We start from the raw sequence: 20,873 nt of genomic DNA, 5'->3' as shown, positions 1-20,873 counted from the left end.
CACTTCGTATGCAAACCCCCTGTGGAACATACAAGCTCCAGTATAAAGAGATTTGCAGGCTGTAATGTCCAGTCACTGTAGGCTCAGGATCATTTAGCACCTGAGAGAGCACCAAGCCACGAGGATCCTCGAGAGCTGCACCTTTGGTAAGCCCTCCCTGTCACTTCACTGTAGTCAATACAAATAATAATAATAATAATAATAATAATAATAATGGGCGGCACGGTGGTGTAGTGGTTAGCGCTGTCGCCTCACAGCAAGAAGGTCCGGGTTCGAGCCCCGTGGCCGGCGAGGGCCTTTCTGTGTGGAGTTTGCATGTTCTCCCCGTGTCCGCGTGGGTTTCCTCCGGGTGCTCCGGTTTCCCCCACAGTCCAAAGACATGCAGGTTAGGTTAACTGGTGACTCTAAATTGAGCGTAGGTGTGAATGTGAGTGTGAATGGTTGTCTGTGTCTATGTGTCAGCCCTGTGATGACCTGGCGACTTGTCCAGGGTGAACCCCGCCTCTCGCCCGTAGTCAGCTGGGATAGGATCCAGCTCGCCTGCGACCCTGTAGAAGGATAAAGTGGCTAGAGATAATGAGATGAGATGAATAATAATAATTATTTGATAACATTTTAAATAACAATCTGATTGCTAAATAAAATTCTTGACAGATTCTTTAGTCAGATTATAACCGAGTCGCTTCAGGTTGCTGACACAAAAAGCGTCTATTTTGTGCACTGTGTGAGCAGAAGAGTTATATAGACACAAATCAGCATATTCTATAGACACGAGTGTTTTAGTGTGAAATACGCCACTGGTATTTTCCATCCGAGCTCCATCCGGGACACGGAGAACCGAAACCGGGACATAAATCTCTATCTGTCACTCGTGAGGAAATCGATGAATTGTTTTGATAAATTTGGGACTTTTTGTTTGTGAATGTGTCGATATAATAAAAATAAAATCACATGTTGGCTTGAAGATATGAAGTTTATCTTCTCGTGTTGAAAAACTCACATTTTTCATATGAAATACATCACAGATCTGAGCGACATATTTAAATAATATTGGCTGGCTTTTTTTCGTGGTCTATCAGATATATTCCATTCAGTGAGCATGATACTGAACAAGTCGAAGATTAGTAGCTGAATGGAATATATCTGATAGACCACAAAAAAAGCCAGACAATATCTCATCTCATCATCTGTAGCCGCTTTATCCTGTCCTACAGGGTCGCAGGCGAGCTGGATCCTATCCCAGCTGACTACGGGCGAAAGGCGGGGTTCACCCTGGACAAGTCGCCAGGTCATCACAGGGCTGACACATAGACACAGACAACCATTCACACTCACATTCACACCTACGCTCAATTTAGAGTCACCAGTTAACCTAACCTGCATGTCTTTGGACTGTGGGGGAAACCGGAGCACCCGGAGGAAACCCACGCGGACAACATGCAAACTCCACACAGAAAGGCCCTCGCCGGCCACGGGGCTCGAACCCGGACCTTCTTGCTGTGAGGCGACAGCGCTAACCACTACACCACCGTGCCGCCCCCCACCAGGCAACTATTCACTTAAAAAAAAAAAAAATACAAAAAAATAAAATAAAGAAACTGGAGTTGTAAATGATAACTGGGATATTAAAATGTATTAATAATGCTACATTTATGACCGTATACAAAAATACACTTTTTTAATCACATCTGCAGTGTCTTTGTGTATTATTACAGTTTGATCACTGAGTGCGACAAACCAAGCGTGATACAGAGCAATTAAATACGACAAGCTCTCAGATATTAATGCAAATTTAAAGCAGTATTTTATTAAAGGCAGATGCAGTTGGATGGTAAAAACATTAAGCCTGGAGATAAAAGACTCGTAGAGAACTAACATTCAGCAGAAAACAAAGTTCATGGTGTGCCTAAAGTGCTAGTGATATAGATAGATGATTTTGGCCACTGATTAGATTAGATCTCGATTGTTCCCCCTAAAAAAAATAAATAAATAAATAATAAAGAAATAAATCACCATTTCTAATATTTTTCAATTCACGAAACGTTTAATAATAAGTTTTCAGAAGTCTCCCTCTCTCCGTGTGTGGTGCTGAATGCCTCGTGCAGCCGAGTGCCTGCTTCTGTGTTCGCGGTGCTGAACGACACGACCAGACTCCAGTTCCCGGGACGTACCGCGGGTCTAGGGTCAGGGTCAGCAACCTGCTAGTTATGCACAGCTGTTCAACATTCTGGCTCATTACAGACTCCGTATATATGAACTCATGCACACACTAAAATTTCAAAGTATTAGTGCTGTGTTATGAAAGTACCAGTGTATTAGAAAGCCTTTGTTTTTTTTGTATGTTCTGGTTTTTGACTCTGCTTCATTCCCTGGTTTCTGTATTCCGGTTTTTGTCCTGTTTATGTTATTTGCCTATCGCCTGACCTTTGCCTGTTTTGGACTCTGAACTGTGTGTTGCCGTTTGGATTTGTTTGCCTGTTTCGGAATAAATCATTTTCCTGCACTCGCATCCAGCTTCCAATCTGCCCTTTTGTGACATAAACACCATCTATTCATTATTCCTGTTTCTCGGATTTGAACTTTCACATTTTAGAGTATATATAAAACATATTTAAAGGACATTCAAAATCCTTTGGCTTACTCACTCACTTTCAGTCCTTTCTTATCCTTTATACAGGCAGTGTATGAAGACAATCCTGAACTTCAAACTACAAAAATCACAACTGAAGTACCTTGTGTCATGTAGCTCAGTGCTTTAGTGCGCGTTTCCTTATCCGCGTGGCCCAAACTGCTCAGATACCGCAGCACGTAAACATTCGGTGCAAAGTGGATCATGTTCTGCTCACCGCATCCATATGGCATCTGAATCAGGGAGTCGAGACCACTGATGGATGGCCCCAAAATGTCACCTTTTACACACACACACACACACACACACACACACACACACACACACACACACACACACACACACAGAGAAGTTTAGTGTTGCATTCCCTGTACAGTCAGATCCAGAAGTCAACTGTAACTCTTCACACTATACCTATTATTATTATTATTATTATACATCCCATCACTTCCTTATACACCTCGCTTATATAAAGTTTAGCTACACACTCTGGACAAGTAAATAAATAAAAACAAAAATAATTCTCTGCAGGTTCCTGTACCAGAGCATCACTAAAGAGAGTCAAAATGATCTCAAAAGCTCACCTGCAGAATTTCCTTTCTGTGTTCAAACCAGCTATTTTTTTTTAAATCCATTGTGAAACACAGATGTAGGAAGTTGGTATTAGTTGACCAAGAACAAATGTCAACACATAAAACATCTAAAATGATTGACCCTCCATTCATAGCTATAAGACAAACAAATTAAAAAAATAAATAATTTTGTTTATAACCAGCAGCATCTTTAGATGGTGATTCTGGTTTAGAAACCAGGAACATGTTCAGAACATTGGGAGTGTTAAAACCAGACCTTTCACAGCATCACATCCCGAGGGCCGGAAACACCCTCACACAGCTGTTAGCCATAAAAAACGCTTCACTGGACTGAAGCAGAGCCAAAAACACCCCGCTGCTCTCTTTGCCTCAAATTATGTCAGTATTTCCACCAAAAGCTTGTTTTTATTAGACAAATAATGCAAGTTAAAAGACTTGCATTCCTTACTCTCATTACTACAGACCACTTTATTTATTGATTAATTCATACTGTTTACTGAACATGTACTTTTATGGGATTAACTGAATCATAAGCTGGAGCTATAAAGGGTTAAAAAGCATCAGCACTGTGTGAAGTGGTGTTAGGGGCCTTTCAAGATCTCTGATTATCTCGAAGGCTTGGTTAGACTTTACACTTGACCGTAGCAACACTTCGTATTGTGAAATTTTGATATTTTCTCCTACCACAGGTGATCATTTTAAGACGACACGGGAAGCTCAGCTCCCCAAAGGTTTTATTAAAATACAGCAATAAAATGTTTCAAACTCTCGCAGTTACCAGAGGACCCGCCCCCCACTGTAACCCTGGCGATGTAATAGGCGAGAGGCCGAGGGCTACAGAAACGGAGCTCGGCGCCGCCCTATGAGCCATATGGTGCAGGAAGCACTTTAGACTTATTTTTTTTAGAACAAAATGTTTACCAATGTGTCTATATTATTCATAAATCTCTGTGAAATTCAATATTTTTGCAAATCAAACTATCAAATAATTCTTTTTTTTTCATTTAATGCAAACTGGTTTTGGTGGACAGCACTCCACTGGGACTCTCTGACAGATTCAAGTATCCTGTGTTTTAGTGGGAGTGAAGATTAATGCTCACTGGGAGCGAGCTGTCAAAGCATCAATCTTCCCCACATGATGATTGGAAGAGTTCTCAAAGAACGGGAATGGAAATGACTAACACTTCAAACTTACCAAACATATCAGTGCCAGTCAGAGTGTCAGTCTTTAACATTTTTTTATTTTAAAACATTTCATTTCATTATTTTTAAGCCATTTTTGGTCGACAGCATTTCTTTACATGTGCCTAAGACTTTTGAACAGAACTGTATTTCTGAAAACTGCAGACTTTCCTGAACTTGAAAAATATTTCTCTTTTAAATCCATCTCAAATCACAAGTAACGTTCTTGCATTTGAAATCCAAAAAGAAATAAAATTACATTTCCTTGAAAAAATAATTGATTCTGTCCATTTTGCTATGGCACATACAGTACCACTTAAGTTTGTACACCCCTACTCATTCATATGTGTTTCTGTATTTTGTATTCTCTACACTGTAGAACAAAACTGAAGACATCAAAATGGTGAAATAATATCTGGAACATATATGGAATTATGTGGTAAATAAAAAAGGTGTTAAAGAAAACAAAATATGTTTGATATTTTAGATTCTTCAGCGTATCCAGTGTTTCCCTCAATGACACTCTGAACACTGTCCTCATTCTCTTAAGCAGCTTCATGAGGGAGTCGCCTGGAATACTTTACAATTAACAGCTGTGTCTCGTCAGAAGGTCATTAGTCGACGAGTTTCTTACCTTCTTAATGTGTTTGAGATCAAACAGTAAATAATAAAAATACAGTAAATATCCCTATTACACACCACAACTGTAGTAATCCATATTATATCAAGAATCGTTCAGCTAAGTAAAGGGAAACGACATCCATCATTACTTTAAGACAAGAAGTGACTTTTAATTAATAAAAATAAAGAAAAAAAACACTGAATTAGAAGACGTGTCCAGAGTTTTGACTGGTACTGCAGCTGTCCAACAACATGATCAACACATGACGTTCACTGTGTGAGGAAATCACGCTTAACTTGCAATATTTTAGATGGTTTTAGATGAAATGATTTTATCAGCACGTTTAATAAACTGCCTCCAATTATCCAGTGTGACCAATGCAGGATGATAACCAAAGGAAAATTAAAAGTTAATTAAAAAAATGACAGTGTTCTGGTGAAATATGTTGACGGTTTCAATGTTATAAACAAAAAAGGCCAAATTTTGGCAGTAACTCGATTTCTCTGTTCCCTGTTGTTCTCAGCTGCAAGCAACAACAACAACAACAACAAAGTTTTAATCAATAAAACGCTAAACAAAATTGAAAACAAAGCCCCATTTGATAAGTTTTGCTTCAAACTCACTCAACTCGGGTGTGCACTTGTATTTTGTGTACGCAAATAAACGGTTTTTGATTTTGTCAGCAAAACCATGTCGAGGTGAGCACCTCATCAACCTCATCAACCTCATCAAGCAGACCAGAGTTTATGGAGCCAACATACCGACCGCAGTAACCTGGGCCCTCAGACTGCCTGGCACAGCTGCTGAAGGGAACGTAAACTCCACCCCTCTGGACACAGATGTCTTCATTGAGTCGAACTCAAGGAAGAGTGTCTGAGTGAACGATTGCTGCCTCCCCTCAGGCTGAAAACAGAAACGCATAAATGATTCCATTAGGCCTTTCCCGAGCTTGCGTTCATCAAAATGCCTGCTGTGGTTTGTCAGCGCACCAGGAGATTAAGACACACAGTAAATCTTTAGAGTGATGTTTCATGTGGTCAGATAGAAAGCCGGCAAGTTTACTGAAGAGACGTGAGAAGCTCAGGGAAAACAACTGTGTTTCATTTGCAGATTGAATAGCATGTTATTCTTCACAGTGGATGAGAGAGATAGAGCTGTTAAAGAGAGAGATTCGCTTCAAAGCCTGCGTTTTACTTTGATTACCAAATAAAAGTACTATAAGTTGGGGGTTATACTGTAATATACTGGTAGGATTGTACCCCAAGATAAGAAACTTTATTTTTCAACTGCTGTTTATCTTTGTAAATAATCTAGGTCTACATTCACCGGCCACTTTAATAGGAACTTGTTCTTGATTCTAAGATTGCATGTTGAGATGCTTTTCTGCTCACCACGGTTGTAAAGAGTGATTATATGAGTTACTATATCCTTCCTGTCCATTTCCCTCTGACCCTCTCTCATCAACAAGGCGTTTGTTTCCACCCACAGAACTGTCGCTCACTCACTCAGTGTTTTTTGTTTTCTGCACCATTCTGTGTAAACTCTATGTGTGAAAACCCCAGGAGATCAGCAGCTTCTGAAATACTCAAACCCAGGGCCGCTGACAGCTTTGGCTGGGCCTGGGACAAAATGCTCTGAATGGGCCCCCCCAACTCCTGTAGGGTGACCAACGACATGAGTCTGTAAGTTAGGACACTTGTGTCCAAAAGTGAGGACAAAGGCCCTAAAGTTAGGACACTGTCGCGTTACGGGGTGGGGTAAGAAAAACTTATAGAAAAAAACGTATGAAGTCAATATATATTTATTAACTTGGAACACCTATCAAAAAGAGAAATGTGGAAAATGATGGTCAAGACCATGTCAACAAGAAACAAAACAGCACTGTAAAGTCACTGTAAAGAGTTGTGTCCATCTATAGACACTGAAAAAGCAGTCCTTGCCATGCCATAGACCAACATATTTATTCACTTGAAAATGACCATCAAAGAGAAAAAAAAGAAAAATCGAAAAATGAGTCAAGAAACATGTCGGCCTCCTGTCATTTAGCCTCCTATACTGGCCTCGGCTTATCCACAGGAACTAAACTACAAACAAAACATTGTTGTGTTCATTTATGCTCATCCAAAAAATATCAAAAAGAAAAACATGAAAAATGACAGTCAACCATGTCATTTACATTTGGCCTATAACCTTACCTGTCAGCTTTTGCAGAGCAGTCTAAACTCCTGTACGAGTGATGGTGTTTAATGGTGTGGAACAGTTTAGTCAGCTCAGCAGCAGTGGGTTTGTCGTCGATTGGGGTTGGTAGAGCTGCTGGGGCAAAAAACGATGCTAAAGATGACCGTCCAGCACTGCTGGCATTCTCTCTGTGGCGCTCTGTGTCCGCGTGTCTGTCTGTCTGTCGCCCCTTTCCCTCTGCTCCCCACAGCAGTGTCAATGCGGCAGAGCTTGCAGAAGGCCAAGTGTTCTCCTTTTTGGCTCTTGCCGACAAAACGCTGCTCTAAGCACCAAGCATTTTTAAAGGATGTCTTTGGTTTCGGCAGGAGTTTTGTTCAACAGCACGCGCGCCAACATTCATAGCTTTTTCCGTACAAACATTCGCACTGCGCGCGCAGCTCGGAGGAGCAAAAATCAGTGAATCGCGCGAGCGCAGCTTTTGAGTGACAGCAGCTTCCAGCCAATCAGAGGCTGCAGAGCCTCCATCAGCTGCGCGCACAGCGCGAATGTTTGTATATGAGAAATCCCTGTAGGCTCTTTGCCTGTATGTCATCGCAGAATAGCAAGTGTAAATAATGGGCGGGATTTGTGACGATTGATGCAACGGTGGCGGCTGAGGGTCCGAAATGAGGACAAAATGTAAAAAGTGAGGACGCGTGGTAGATGTCCGGACAGACGGCTCTAAAACCGGACTGTCCGGACGAAATCCAGACGAATGGTCACCCTACATCATCCGAATCTTTTTTAAAATATGTATGCAGTGAGCCCCTGAGTCTCTTGGTTTCTTCCTCTCTTTTTCTCTTTTCTTTTCTGTGCTCCTGACTTGTGCATGTTGGCAAATGGCACGCACGCTGATTGTCGAAGCGCTATGATCGAACGATGTCGTTTTTTCCCCTTAATCAAAGAGTCAGACCAAACTATTTTTGCATTAGGGGTGGTAGGGGGTTACTGACGCCTTTTTCAAAGACAATAAAGGCAAAAGATCTAGAAATCATTTATTGAATGCAAATCAACACATTTTGAAATGAAATAAAATAATCGCAACTTCATGAGAGCCCAGTTCTGGGCCCCCCCCATTCCTGGGCCCGGGACAACATACCCGTTTGTCCCCTCCTGTCGACGGGCCTGCTCAAACCAGTCCATCTGGATCAAACCAGCACCCATACCACAGTGAGAGAAAGTCACACTGAGATCACAGTGTTTCCTGTTCTGATGTTTGAACATTGTGAACATTAACTGAAGCTCTTGAATTGTATCTGTGGGATTTTCTGCACTGTGCTGCTGTTGTGTGATTGGCTGATTACAGAACTATGGGTGTTCCTAATAAAGTGGCCAGTGAGTGTATAGTTAGAGCCTGCAGTTAATTATGATTTCTATTATTCTGCAAATTATCCTACATCTAATCTGGTTCCAGTTTTTACTCGGATCCACTTTGGCCAAACTGTTATTCGTGCTGGGTAGAACATGGTGATCACGTGGCAGTAAGTGATCCTGGTATGATTTCAAAGGCAACATAAATGTGTCATTGAACAGTTTATGTTAGCAAGGTAGCTGTTTATATATATATATATATATATATATATATATATATATATATATATATATATATAAACTTTAAGAAACCAGTGTAATTTTACAGTTACATAAAATGTTTGTAGAGGAGAATCACCTTAACCAAGATTGTCTGAGAGACTGAATCTGAGGTGGAGAAGCTCGTGGCCTGGACAGAGATGGGCATCTGACCGAGCTGGGTGGCTCTGATGGCAAACACCACCATCATGCTTTTCTGCCTCCAAACAGTTACATGACGCATGTTTGCTAACGGCGACGCATCACCAGCTGAGGTCACAAACTCAAACATACTGCTCTCATCCACTGTCACGAGCACCTGAACAAAATGGAGGAGTGTAGAGAAATAGACAAAGAGAAATAACATAATAGTTCATTCTTGTGTAAACACCTTTTAATAACAGTGTTTCATTTGCGTCCATTTTTCATAAACCTATGATGTAATGCTGTGTTCAACTAAAATTAACGTTTTTATCTGTATGTTTGGGCGGCACGGTGGTGTAGTGGTTAGCGCTGTCACCTCACAGCAAGAAGGTCCGGGTTCGAGCCCCGGGGCCGGCGAGGGCCTTTCTATGCGGAGTTTGCATGTTCTCCCCGTGTCCGCGTGGGTTTCCTCCGGGTGCTCCGGTTTCCCCCACAGTCCAAAGACATGCAGGTTAGGTTAACTGGTGACTCTAAATTGAGCGTAGGTGTGAATGTGAGTGTGAATGGTTGTCTGTGTCTATGTGTCAGCCCTGTGATGACCTGGCGACTTGGCCAGGGTGAACCCCGCCTTTCACCCGTAGTCAGCTGGGATAGGATCCAGCTCGCCTGTGACCCTGCACAGGATAAGTGGTTATGGATAATGGATGGATGAATCTGTATATTGTACAGTCTGCTTCTTCTTGGGATCTTTTCTAAATTGTGTTTAATGTTGTCCAGTGAGTCCTTTTCTTTTTGCATGTCTGATAACTTGCTGCTGCAACACAGCAATTTCCCAGCTTGGGATCAATAAATTCAATCAATCAATCAATCAATCAATCAATCAATCAATCAATCTATCTATCTATCTATCTATCTATCTATCTATCTATCTATCTATCTATCTATCTATCTATCTATCTATCTATCTATTTCTATCTCGGACAAACCAGAGAAACACACCTTCAAGTTGGTTACCTATTCAACAGGTCTCTTCAATCCCCAGTTCAGCATGGCCGCTCATACCATCAACATCAATAAAATACTGTTTCATTACTTTAAATGAGTTTTTAATTGTATTTACTTTTGCTCAAATCAGCATAGACACATTAGTTGATTAAATCTATAATATTAACTATACAGTTTGCTGCTTTGGGAAAATAAATACATCATAAATTAATAATTAGTCATGGTAGCTGGCCGGCTTGTTGCTAACAAAACACATGCTTTCATAAAAAGTTAATTAAATGTAGCATAAGATTTAACGAGGGTCCAAGAGTCACTTTCAGGATCTGAAGGACACTGGAAGCAGTTACAAAGACAAAGGATGGGCTCCAAGCAATCAGAAAACATTTATATCACATTAAGAAAAAGAGATGCAAACATTCAAAACTTTTCAATCTTAGCACAACCTATTCAACTAATTTTTTAATTAGATTGGTATAAACATCTGTAAACATCACCCATGACACTGAATGTCCTGTTGCTCTACACTACATTTCTTTCTCTACTTCATTTTATCTTATGGGGAACAAACTGGTCAGAAGGTGTTTTAATTTTCCATAATATCAGCTCTGATAATAGTTGATTTGCATGTTTTATATTAATCTACTTATTCTAACAGATTGTTGTTTCTATAGTAACAACTTACACAGGGACTCGTATGGAGGACGCAACACATAAATGGATTAAATTGTGTAATTGCTGTGGTATAAGAGGAATAAAACAATTCAGTACATGTTGTACAACCCCGATTCCAAAAAAGTTGGGACAAAGTACAAACTGTAAATAAAAACAGAATGCAATAATTTACAAATCTCAAAAACTGATATTGTATTCACAATAGAACATAGACAACATATCAAATGTTGAAAGTGAGACATTTTGAAATTTCATGCCAAATATTGGCTCATTTGAAATTTCATGACAGCAACACATCTCAAAAAAGTTGGGACAGGGGCAATAAGAGGCTGGAAAAGTTAAAGGTACAAAAAAGAAACAGCTGGAGGACCAAATTGCAACTCATTAGGTCAATTGGCAATAGGTCATGACTGGGTATAAAAAGAGCATCTTGGAGTGGCAGCGACTCTCAGAAGTAAAGATGGGAAGAGGATCACCAATCCCCCTAATTCTGCGCCAACAAATAGTGGAGCAATATCAGAAAGGAGTTCGACAGTGTAAAATTGCAAAGAGTTTGAACATATCATCATCTACAGTGCATAATATCATCAAAAGATTCAGAGAATCTGGAAGAATCTCTGTGCGTAAGGGTCAAGGCCGGAAAACCATACTGGGTGCCCGTGATCTTCGGGCCCTTAGACGGCACTGCATCACATACAGGCATGCTTCTGTATTGGAAATCACAAAATGGGCTCAGGAATATTTCCAGAGAACATTATCTGTGAACACAATTCACCGTGCCATCCGCCGTTGCCAGATAAAACTCTATAGTTCAAAGAAGAAGCCGTATCTAAACACGATCCAGAAGCGCAGACGTCTTCTCTGGGCCAAGGCTCATTTAAAATGGACTGTGGCAAAGTGGAAAACTGTTCTGTGGTCAGACGAATCAAAATGTGAAGTTCTTTATGGAAATCAGGGACGCCGTGTCATTCGGACTAAAGAGGAGAAGGACGACCCGAGTTGTTATCAGCGCTCAGTTCAGAAGCCTGCATCTCTGATGGTATGGGGTTGCATTAGTGCGTGTGGCATGGGCAGCTTACACATCTGGAAAGACCCCATCAATGCTGAAAGGTATATCCAGGTTCTAGAGCAACATATGCTCCCATCCAGACGACGTCTCTTTCAGGGAAGACCTTGCATTTTCCAACATGACAATGCCAAACCACATACTGCATCAATTACAGCATCATGGCTGCGTAGAAGAAGGGTCCGGGTACTGAACTGGCCAGCCTGCAGTCCAGATCTTTCACCCATAGAAAACATTTGGCGCATCATAAAACGGAAGATACGACAAAAAAGACCGAAGACAGTTGAGCAACTAGAATCCTACATTAGACAAGAATGGGTTAACATTCCTATCCCTAAACTTGAGCAACTTGTCTCCTCAGTCCCCAGACGTTTACAGACTGTTGTAAAGAGAAAAGGGGATGTCTCACAGTGGGAAACATGGCCTTGTTCCAACTTTTTTGAGATGTGTTGTTGTCATGAAATTTAAAATCACCTAATTTTTCTCTTTAAATGATACATTTTCTCAGTTTAAACATTTGATATGTCATCTATGTTCTATTCTGAATAAAATATGGAATTTTGAAACTTCCACATCATTGCATTCCGTTTTTATTTACAATTTGTACTTTGTCCCAACTTTTTTGGAATCGGGGTTGTAATTGGAAAATATATAATAATAAGTTATATTTCTATTACGCCTTTCAATATCCCAAGGAAAAGAAATGTTCATGGAAGAGACAAGTCTTCAATTGAGATTTGAAAGAGAAAGAAGAGCAGTCATGGAGACATTGAGAAAGAGGATTCCAGAGTTTGGGGGCAAGGACACTGAAGGACACCCCCCCCCCATGGTGGAAGGTCTGGTGTATGGGACAGCAAGTAAGTTGTTGCTAGAAGACCTTAGAGAGCGAGAGGGAGTGTAAGGGGTCAGTTGTTCCCTCAGGTAGATCGGAACAAGATTATTCAGGGCTTTGAAAGTTACAAGCAAGATTTTCAATGTGATCCGGGACAAAACCAGTAGCCAGTGTAGCTGAGAGGGGATGGGGTTGACAGAGCGTTTAGTATGAGTTAGAACTCTAGCTGCAGAGTTCAGAACATACTGTAGCTTTTGTAAAGACTTTGCAGGAAAGCGTATTAAGCGTGAAGTACAGTAATCTAAACAAGACGTAATGAAAGAATGAACCAGAGTTTGTGCATTAAAACTGAGTGATGAGACAAATAGTATTATTAGATTTCTGACAATAGGAGCTTAACAAGGAAATCATCAATACTAATGGAAAAGTTGGATGATTCAGATGGTCGGGATTTGGGACCAACCAGTAGAATTTCGGTTTTCTCAGTGCTTAACTTGAGAAAGTTTTCCTGCAACCAAAGCTTTAAATCTGAGATACAGTCAGTTAGTGTACTGGGAGGGGAGTCCACACATGAGTCTGGATGAAGATAGAGTTGGATATCATCTGCATAGCAGTGAAATTTAGGGCAATGGCTACGATTAATATGCCCAAGGGGGAGGATGTAAATTAAAAAGAAAAAAGGCCCAAGAACTGATCCCTAAAGGACCCCACACTTAACAGGAGAGGTGGTGGACATGTATGAACCTTGTCTGAGAAACTGTTGTCTGTTTGTAAGATACGACCTGAACACCTGGAGTGCTATGTCAGCGATACCAATAGAGGAGAGATGGGAAATGAGTACATCATTGTTAACAGTCTCAAATGCAGCACTTAAGTGAAGGAGGACTTCTAAAAAAAAAAGAAAGAAAGAAAAAAGGAGTTTGCATGTTCTCCCCGTGTCTGCATGGGTTTCCTCTGGGTGCTCCGGTTTCCCCCACAGTCCAAAGACATGCAGTTAGGTCAACATGGGACGGCCTTGGACTGAAGTGCCCAAGAGTGGTGGCACATATGTACACAGCGGCTTTGCTCTCCTATGATGAATTACATTTCGTTGTACATTTGTGCAGTGACAATAAAGCCATTCTTCTTCTAGAAGCACGATGAGCAGACCGGCGGAGATCATTAACAACATGCAGAAGAGCAGTCTCAGTGCTGTGATGTGTACGGAAATGAGATTGAAAGGTCATAGGGTGCATTTTCATTAAGAAAGGAAAGGAGTTGCATAGCTACCACTTGTTCCATCACTTTAGCTCGAAAGGGAAGATTTAAGATGGGTCTTTAACTGGAAAGAGATGTTGGATCCAACTCAGGTTTCTTTAGGACAGGAGTCACTGGAGCAGTTTTGAGAGCAGTAAGGACAGAGCCAGAAGAGAGAGATGTATGTATCACTATGGCAACAGGAGTATTAATTATAGATGTACATGTCTTAAGTCGGTGGTGGGGGCGGGGTCAAGCAGACAGGAAGAAGGAGACTTAGGCCCTGTCCACACGGCAACGGATTCAGGTGAATCTGATAAAATTGTTTATCATTTCGGCCTGGCGTCCACACGGCACCGGCGTTTTGGGTGCCCCAAAACGAAATCTTTTGAGAACGGGTTCCAGAGTGAAAAAATCTGGCAACGGCACCGTTGCGAAGTCATCTGGATGAGTAGAACGGATTTGTTTATGATGACGTCACAACCACATGACTGAGTGCTTCACGCCGGGTAGAAGTGTAACGAACTCGATGCGAGTTGTCAACAAATCCTATAACTTGATTCATGAAACGCGCTTACAAAATATTTTCACTGTGAATATTTATTGTGTAATGGTGCAAAGTGAGAGAGAGAGAGAGAGAGAGAGAGAGAGAGAGAGAGAGAGAGAGAGAGAGAGAGAGAGAGAATAGCCCTTAGGGCAGAGTCTTTAGTCCAAACACTGCGGAAGCAGTACCAAACCGCACACCGCCAGTGCGCTTTCCAAAAACAAAAACAATCCTGCCAGCAAAAATAGGGAAAAAAAAGGAGCGATCTCACCTCTTCAGATGTTGGTTTAAGTCCGACAATACATTCCTCAAAAAGGGCGTAGAAGAACAAAGTAATCCATCAACGTGTAGCATTCAATTTATTCCGGACCATTAAAGAATTCTGGAGGATATCAGAATGTTGGCGTACCGGCTTCCATCTACCCCCATTCATTCCTCTTTCTGCGTCTTTCGTTTTACGCTACTGATTAATAATCAAAACTTTATGTGGCTAATGCTACAGAAGAAGGGGTTTATGCGCATGCGTCTACTTCTTCTATTGTTCTGGTGTCTCCGATGGGACCATCTTACAGCGCACGTAGAGGTGTGGCATGTGTATTGCATCGTTTTCAGCAAGCGTTGCATTGCCATATGGACCTGATATTTTACTGATCCGTTGCCCATATGGACACGATATTTAAAAAAAAAATCTCGTTGCCGTTGTCGTGTGGATGTAGCCTTAATGATGAGTTGAATGACAGAAAGAGAGTCAACAGGTGTGAAGCAAGTGAGGTTTGTAAGTGGAGTAGGAACATCAATGGGTGAGAACGGAAGGGAAGTAGAAGGAAAACAGCAAAAGATTTGGTCTTTTTTTTATTAAAATAATGTAAAAATGTCTGACATTGCTTAGCTGTATTAGGGCATGTGAGTACAGGAGGTTGGAGTTTAACAGTTTTGAAGATAATCAACTTTAGTAAGTCCTTCCTGCGCCATGCAATCAGGCAGCGCCGATCTCCGTTTCTATAGCCCTCAGCCTCTCGCCTATACAGCTAGGGTTACAGTGGGGGGCGTGTCCTCTGGTAACCACGAGAGTTTGACTCCCCACTCATATTTGTATTGCAGCGTGCCTCACCAGACAGCAGGTACCATTTTTGTGATGGTCTTTGGTATGACCCGACCATGAGTAGAACTCACAATCTCCCGATCGAGAGGTGGACACGCTAATCACTAGGCCAGCTCGCGGTTACAGTAACAGTAACTCCACTTTATATCTAGCTGCTTATACCACCCTAATTTTTATTATTTTCCTGTAACATCACACTATTTCATGTTTTATTCCTTACACATTTAGCATGTTAGATCAACAGTTCAGGATTTTTTTCCTTTAACTTTAGTACAACCAGGTGAAAAAAAATCCAGAGAGACCTTACTCCCTAACAATCAGCGTGTTTTACCAGCCTGGACCAGGAGTTCCTTGTGAACTGAGTGAATTCATATGAATTTATAATAATAAATCCAGGCTGCAGTGACTTATTACACAGGCTGATGAGGAAGACAGAAAACCCACCTCCAGGTCCACATCCATGTAGTTGAAAAGAAGGACCTCCAGCAACAGCAGCTCACCTCGGACCAAATACGCCGGGAGATTCAACGACACAAAGAAGTCTTTAGAGACACGCAGCTGTGAAAGAGAATCGGATCGAGTTTATTAACAAAACACATTCGTGTTAAAAATGTCAAGCTTGACACAAACGGATGGACACTGCTAAAAACAGAACGATACAAAGTCTGCATTCATAAAGACTTAACTCTGCACCTGTGTTTTATAATTTCATAATAATGCCTTTTTTAAAATAAACTCTATTCGGTGTACAAATAATGTCAATTATTCTGAAATGTTGAGTTTAAAATATAAAACATTTCCAATCATTAGAATAAGAACAGTCATGAGTGACTTGTCTTTTAAGGATTACAGATCAGGAAATCGATGGCACAGTGCAGCAGTGGTTCGCACTGTCGCCTCACAGCAAAAATGTTCCGGGTTCGACTGAACCTTCACGGCTGATCGGGTTTCAGATTTCGAGAAGGTTCTGGGTTTGATGGAATCTTCATGACCTCACGGCCGACGGGGATCTTTCTGTGTGGAGTTTGCATCTCTCCGTGTCTGCGTGGGTTTCCTTCAGGTACTCTGGTTTCCTCCCACAGTTCAAAGACATGCAGATTTAGGCCCACTTTACACGGGGACGGTATAAAACAAAAACGCAAAAGTCCGTTTTCGTTCTCACTTTTTTCCGCGTCTACACGACCGTTTTCAAGGAGGAAATCTGCGTCTATACGGTGACGCATAAATGTCTCCGCTATGTCTGCACGCATGCGCAACGTCTTCCGTCTTGTCTGATCTGCACATCTGCGCCGCTGTTCTGTCAAGTTATCCTACCAAGCCTACTACGCATGCGCGAAATCCAGGAGGGTAGGAAAATTCAACAGTAGTTTTGTCCCACCGATCAGCTGGGCTGATAGAAAATCGGTGAGAATTTCACGCATTTGCCGATTTTTATGTTTTGTGCGTATTGGTCGAGTCTTTGGCCGAGTCAAATAATTTGTAATGACTTGTTTTGAATAATAAAACGGTCTGTATGAGAACTTGCTAGGATAACTTTACAGAACACCGGTCTGGCTGAGGTACTGTAGTGCTCGAGGGAGGAGCAGGAGCAAACCGAAACTCTTTTAATCTGCCTTTATTAAGTAACACTCACTCTTGTTTCGGTGAAGAAGAGAAAAGGCAGTGTCCATCTCAGCAAAATAAACCAGTTCGGCTGCTAGTTTTGTTTTCAGTCTCGGGTTTATGGTTTCACGAGCGGCTTGAATAGGCGGCGCGCGCGTGTGTGTGTGTAACTTGGCAACACCAAACTGAGGAGCTCCAGCCGGGCGGGTGAGCAGGAAAACACATCTACTGCATTAAAACACAGAGCAGCTTGAAGGTCCGTTGGATCGATGTAATCAGACATGCTCTTACTTTTTTACTTACTTTCTTACTTCCCGGGCTGGCATGTGCAGTATATGACACATGTATGACGTAAACGCGTACCCGACGTGAGCAGATCCGAGCGGAGTTTCGCGTATTGGGTAGTTTAGACGGATACGCAACGGGGGCCGTTTTTAAACTTATCCACTTTGGAAGGCGTTTTCAATTTTATCCGTTTTTCAGCCTCGGAAACGCCGTCCTCGTGTAAACGAAAGGCACTTCTGATAAAATATTTAGTCGTTTTTACCCGACAGTGTCCTCGTGTAAACGGGCCCTAAGTAAAAATACCCAGCCACTGGAGTTGCACAAGCCAGTGTGTACTGAGAGCCGGTCCCAAGCCTGAACAGATTGGGGAGGGTTGCATCAGGAAAGGTATCTGGTGTAAAAAAAAAAAAAAAAAAATCCTATGCCAAATCAAATATGTGGATCATAAATTGGGAAACATGATCCGCTGTGGAGACCCCTACTGGGAGCAGCCGGAAGAAGTAGAAGACATGTTTTTGTTCAAGTTGCAATAACTGTAAATAACAAATAAGAGAACTCAAACATTTATGATGAACAGTGACCATGGAATTAATGATACACTATATGGCTATTTAGAACAATGCTTTTGAGTCATTACCAAAAGTCTGCAAAAATCATGAAAAAAAAAACAGGTCACGAGCTTCACTTAATATTTTTCACATCAAACATCAGAATGGGGAAAAAATATGATACTAGTGACTTTGGCTTTGTGGGATGGCTGTTGCTTCCAGACCAAACCTGGAGAAAGACGAGGCAATGTTTTCCCAACTGTCCAGTTCTGATGAGCCTGGGCTCACTGTAGCCTCAGATTCCTCTTCTTGGCTGACAGGAATGGAACCCAATCTGGTGTTCTGCTGTCGTAGCCCATCCACCTCAGGAGTCAATGTGTCAAGCTTTCGGAGATGCATTTCTGCTCACCGTGGTTGTAAAGAATGGCTGTTTGCGTTACTGTAGTCTTCCTGGTAGCTCAAACCAGTCTGGCTCTTCTCCTCTGACCTCTCTCGTCAACACGGTGTTTCTGTTCACAGAGCTGCTACTTGCTGGATGGTGTTTGTTTTTGCACCATTCTGTGTAAATTCTAGAGAGACTGTTATGTGTGAAAATCCCAGGTGACCAGCAGTTTCTGGCACCAACAACCATGCTATATTCAAAGTCACTGAATTTACATTTACAGTTAAATACAGTTCTGTGCAAAAGTCTTAGGCACATGTAAAGAAATGCTGTAGACTAAAAATAATGAAATTAAATGTTTCAAAGTTAAAAAAAATACTATAAACAGTAATCAGTGAGCCATAATAAATGAAATAAAGTCAGTATTTGGTGTGAGACGACCCTTTGCTTTAAAAACAAATCTCCGTCTCCGGTCCAGTGAGGTCAGTTTTATGTGGAAATGATCTGTAGGTTTTCCTGAGCATCTTACAGAACCAGCCACAGTTCTTCTGCACACTTTGACTGTCACACTCACTTCTTCATTTTACACCAAAACCCAGCAGCCTTCAGTATGCTTTCTTTTTCATCTGAAAAGTGAGCGCTTATGGAATATACTGCTCAGATACAACTTTTTCTTTTTTTCTGTAACATTTAATTATGTGCTGGAAAACGAACATTTGGACTCTAAAAGGTCTTTGTACTGACTCGATAATGCAGAAATCATAAAATAGAAATCTATAACAGAGTTTGTATGAAGAAAAAGTGCCTAAGATTTTTTCATAGTGCTGTATAACTGTACAGGATGAAGAATGAGCTCAGTGCCGTACCTCTGCAGGAGCACTGAGCCCCAAACCCAGATTCTCCGATATGACGAAGGCTGTGGCCACCCATGAGGTCATGCTGTCTGGTACAGTGAGTGTGAGAGCTGCCGTTGTAGATTCACTAGAACACAAAAAGCATTACTTTGTGATGTGTGTGTGTGTGTGTGTGTGTGTGTGTCTGTGAAGTCAAGTTTATTTTTATAGCGCTTTTAACAATAGACATTATCGCAAAGCAGCTTTACAGAATTTTAGTGACTTTAAACATGAGCTAATTTTATTCCGTGTGTGTGTGTGTGTGTGTGTGTGTGTGTAAAAGTCTGTTTTTAAGGCTCTAACAGTGCATTTAAAACATAACTTATTTTTTGGTGTTGCATCATTTTCCTCACTAATAGTGTTTATGGGGGAAAAATTGCATACATTCCAGATGTTATGCAGTTCCACATCAACATACACAACACCATGCAAACAATATTGGTCTTGTTAATAAGACATAACAGTCGATTTATTTAGCTTTAGAATGTACGTTTTCTAGGGCGGCACGGTGGTGTAGTGGTTAGCGCTGTCGCCTCACAGCAAGAAGGTCCTGAGTTCGAGCCCCGTGGCCGGCGAGGGCCTTTCTGTGTGGAGTTTGCATGTTCTCCCCGTGTCCGCGTGGGTTTCCTCCGGGTGCTCCGGTTTCCCCCACAGTCCAAAGACATGCAGGTTAGGTTAACTGGTGACTCTAAATTGAGCGTAGGTGTGAATGTGAGTGTGAATGGTTGTCTGTGTCTATGTGTCAGCCCTGTGATGACCTGGCGACTTGTCCAGGGTGAACCCCGCCTTTCACCCATAGTCAGCTGGGATAGGATCCAGCTCGCCTGCGACCCTGTAGAGGGATAAAGCGGCTAGAGATAATGAGATGAGATGAGATGTACATTTTCTATCTTAAAGAAAAAAAAGGAAAAGTTACATTCTAAAGCTAAATATGTCCACAAATGATTTTGTGATTCTCATCTTGAACTGTACAGGCTACGGGACATACTTATGAAGAAAAGTGCGTATTATGGCCATTTTAGTGAATGTTTGAGTCAGTGCATGTGGCAAATTTGGGAGTTGAACTACTATATTGCAAAAAAAAAAGTTATTTCAAGACATTTTTACTCATTTCAAACTTGAAATAACCTTCTATTGGCAGATAAGTTTGCTAATTTTTAGAATTTGCTTCTAGAAAGAACCAAAATTATCTGCCAAAAGAATAAGAAAATTTGAAGGTTGTTCGCTGTTTGCTGATCACTTGACACTGCGCCTGGTTCCTGACTCTGATTCACGCTTTGGATCTGTCTGCCGTTTTCTATTAAACTGCAATAGCATCCACCTCCAGCATTTGCCTGAGAATGTAATCTTATAATAAGAAATCTCATCTCATCTCATATATTTGATGATATTCAAGATATTTTCACTTGGTAATATGACATTGTTCCCCGTGTATGAACGTGCGTGCATATAAGGAATATTAACGTATGATGGGAACATTATAAATCAAAAGAGATGCTTCATTTCTCCTCAGTCTAGTATTTTTTGTTGATAAGGAAACTCCAATAAACTGCATATGCAATGAGACAAACATTAAAATCAGTCCTTCACCACGACTTCAAGCCAAGTAAATTGCATCAGTTGTTTGTAATGTCACAACACAGTCTGAAACGTTAGAAGACAAAAGACTCAAAAGAACAGGAATGCTACAGAGAGAATCAGTGATCCTGAGTAAGAATGTGAAAGTAATAGGAAGACAAGGACATTTCTT

General features: G+C 41.3%; 1 protein-coding gene across 1 annotated transcript in view; it reads right to left on the bottom strand.

Moving 5' to 3' along the window:
• The window catches only part of cd109 (CD109 molecule), a 101,041-nt gene that overhangs the window by 23,950 nt on the left and 56,218 nt on the right, over positions 1-20,873 (bottom strand). The window contains exons 19-23 of the mRNA XM_060918015.1: positions 19,097-19,211; positions 15,858-15,971; positions 8,913-9,131; positions 5,788-5,929; positions 2,733-2,909 (exon numbers count right to left, since the gene is read on the bottom strand). Of these exons, the coding sequence (XP_060773998.1) occupies positions 2,733-2,909; positions 5,788-5,929; positions 8,913-9,131; positions 15,858-15,971; positions 19,097-19,211 (767 nt within the window). The remainder of the gene's footprint in view (positions 1-2,732; positions 2,910-5,787; positions 5,930-8,912; positions 9,132-15,857; positions 15,972-19,096; positions 19,212-20,873) is intronic.

The sequence above is a fragment of the Neoarius graeffei genome, chromosome 3 (genome assembly GCF_027579695.1).
Source record: "Neoarius graeffei isolate fNeoGra1 chromosome 3, fNeoGra1.pri, whole genome shotgun sequence".
Lineage (NCBI taxonomy): Eukaryota > Metazoa > Chordata > Actinopteri > Siluriformes > Ariidae > Neoarius > Neoarius graeffei.
The sequence above is the reverse complement of the archived record's forward strand: the minus strand, read 5'-3'. Positions and strand labels throughout refer to the sequence as shown.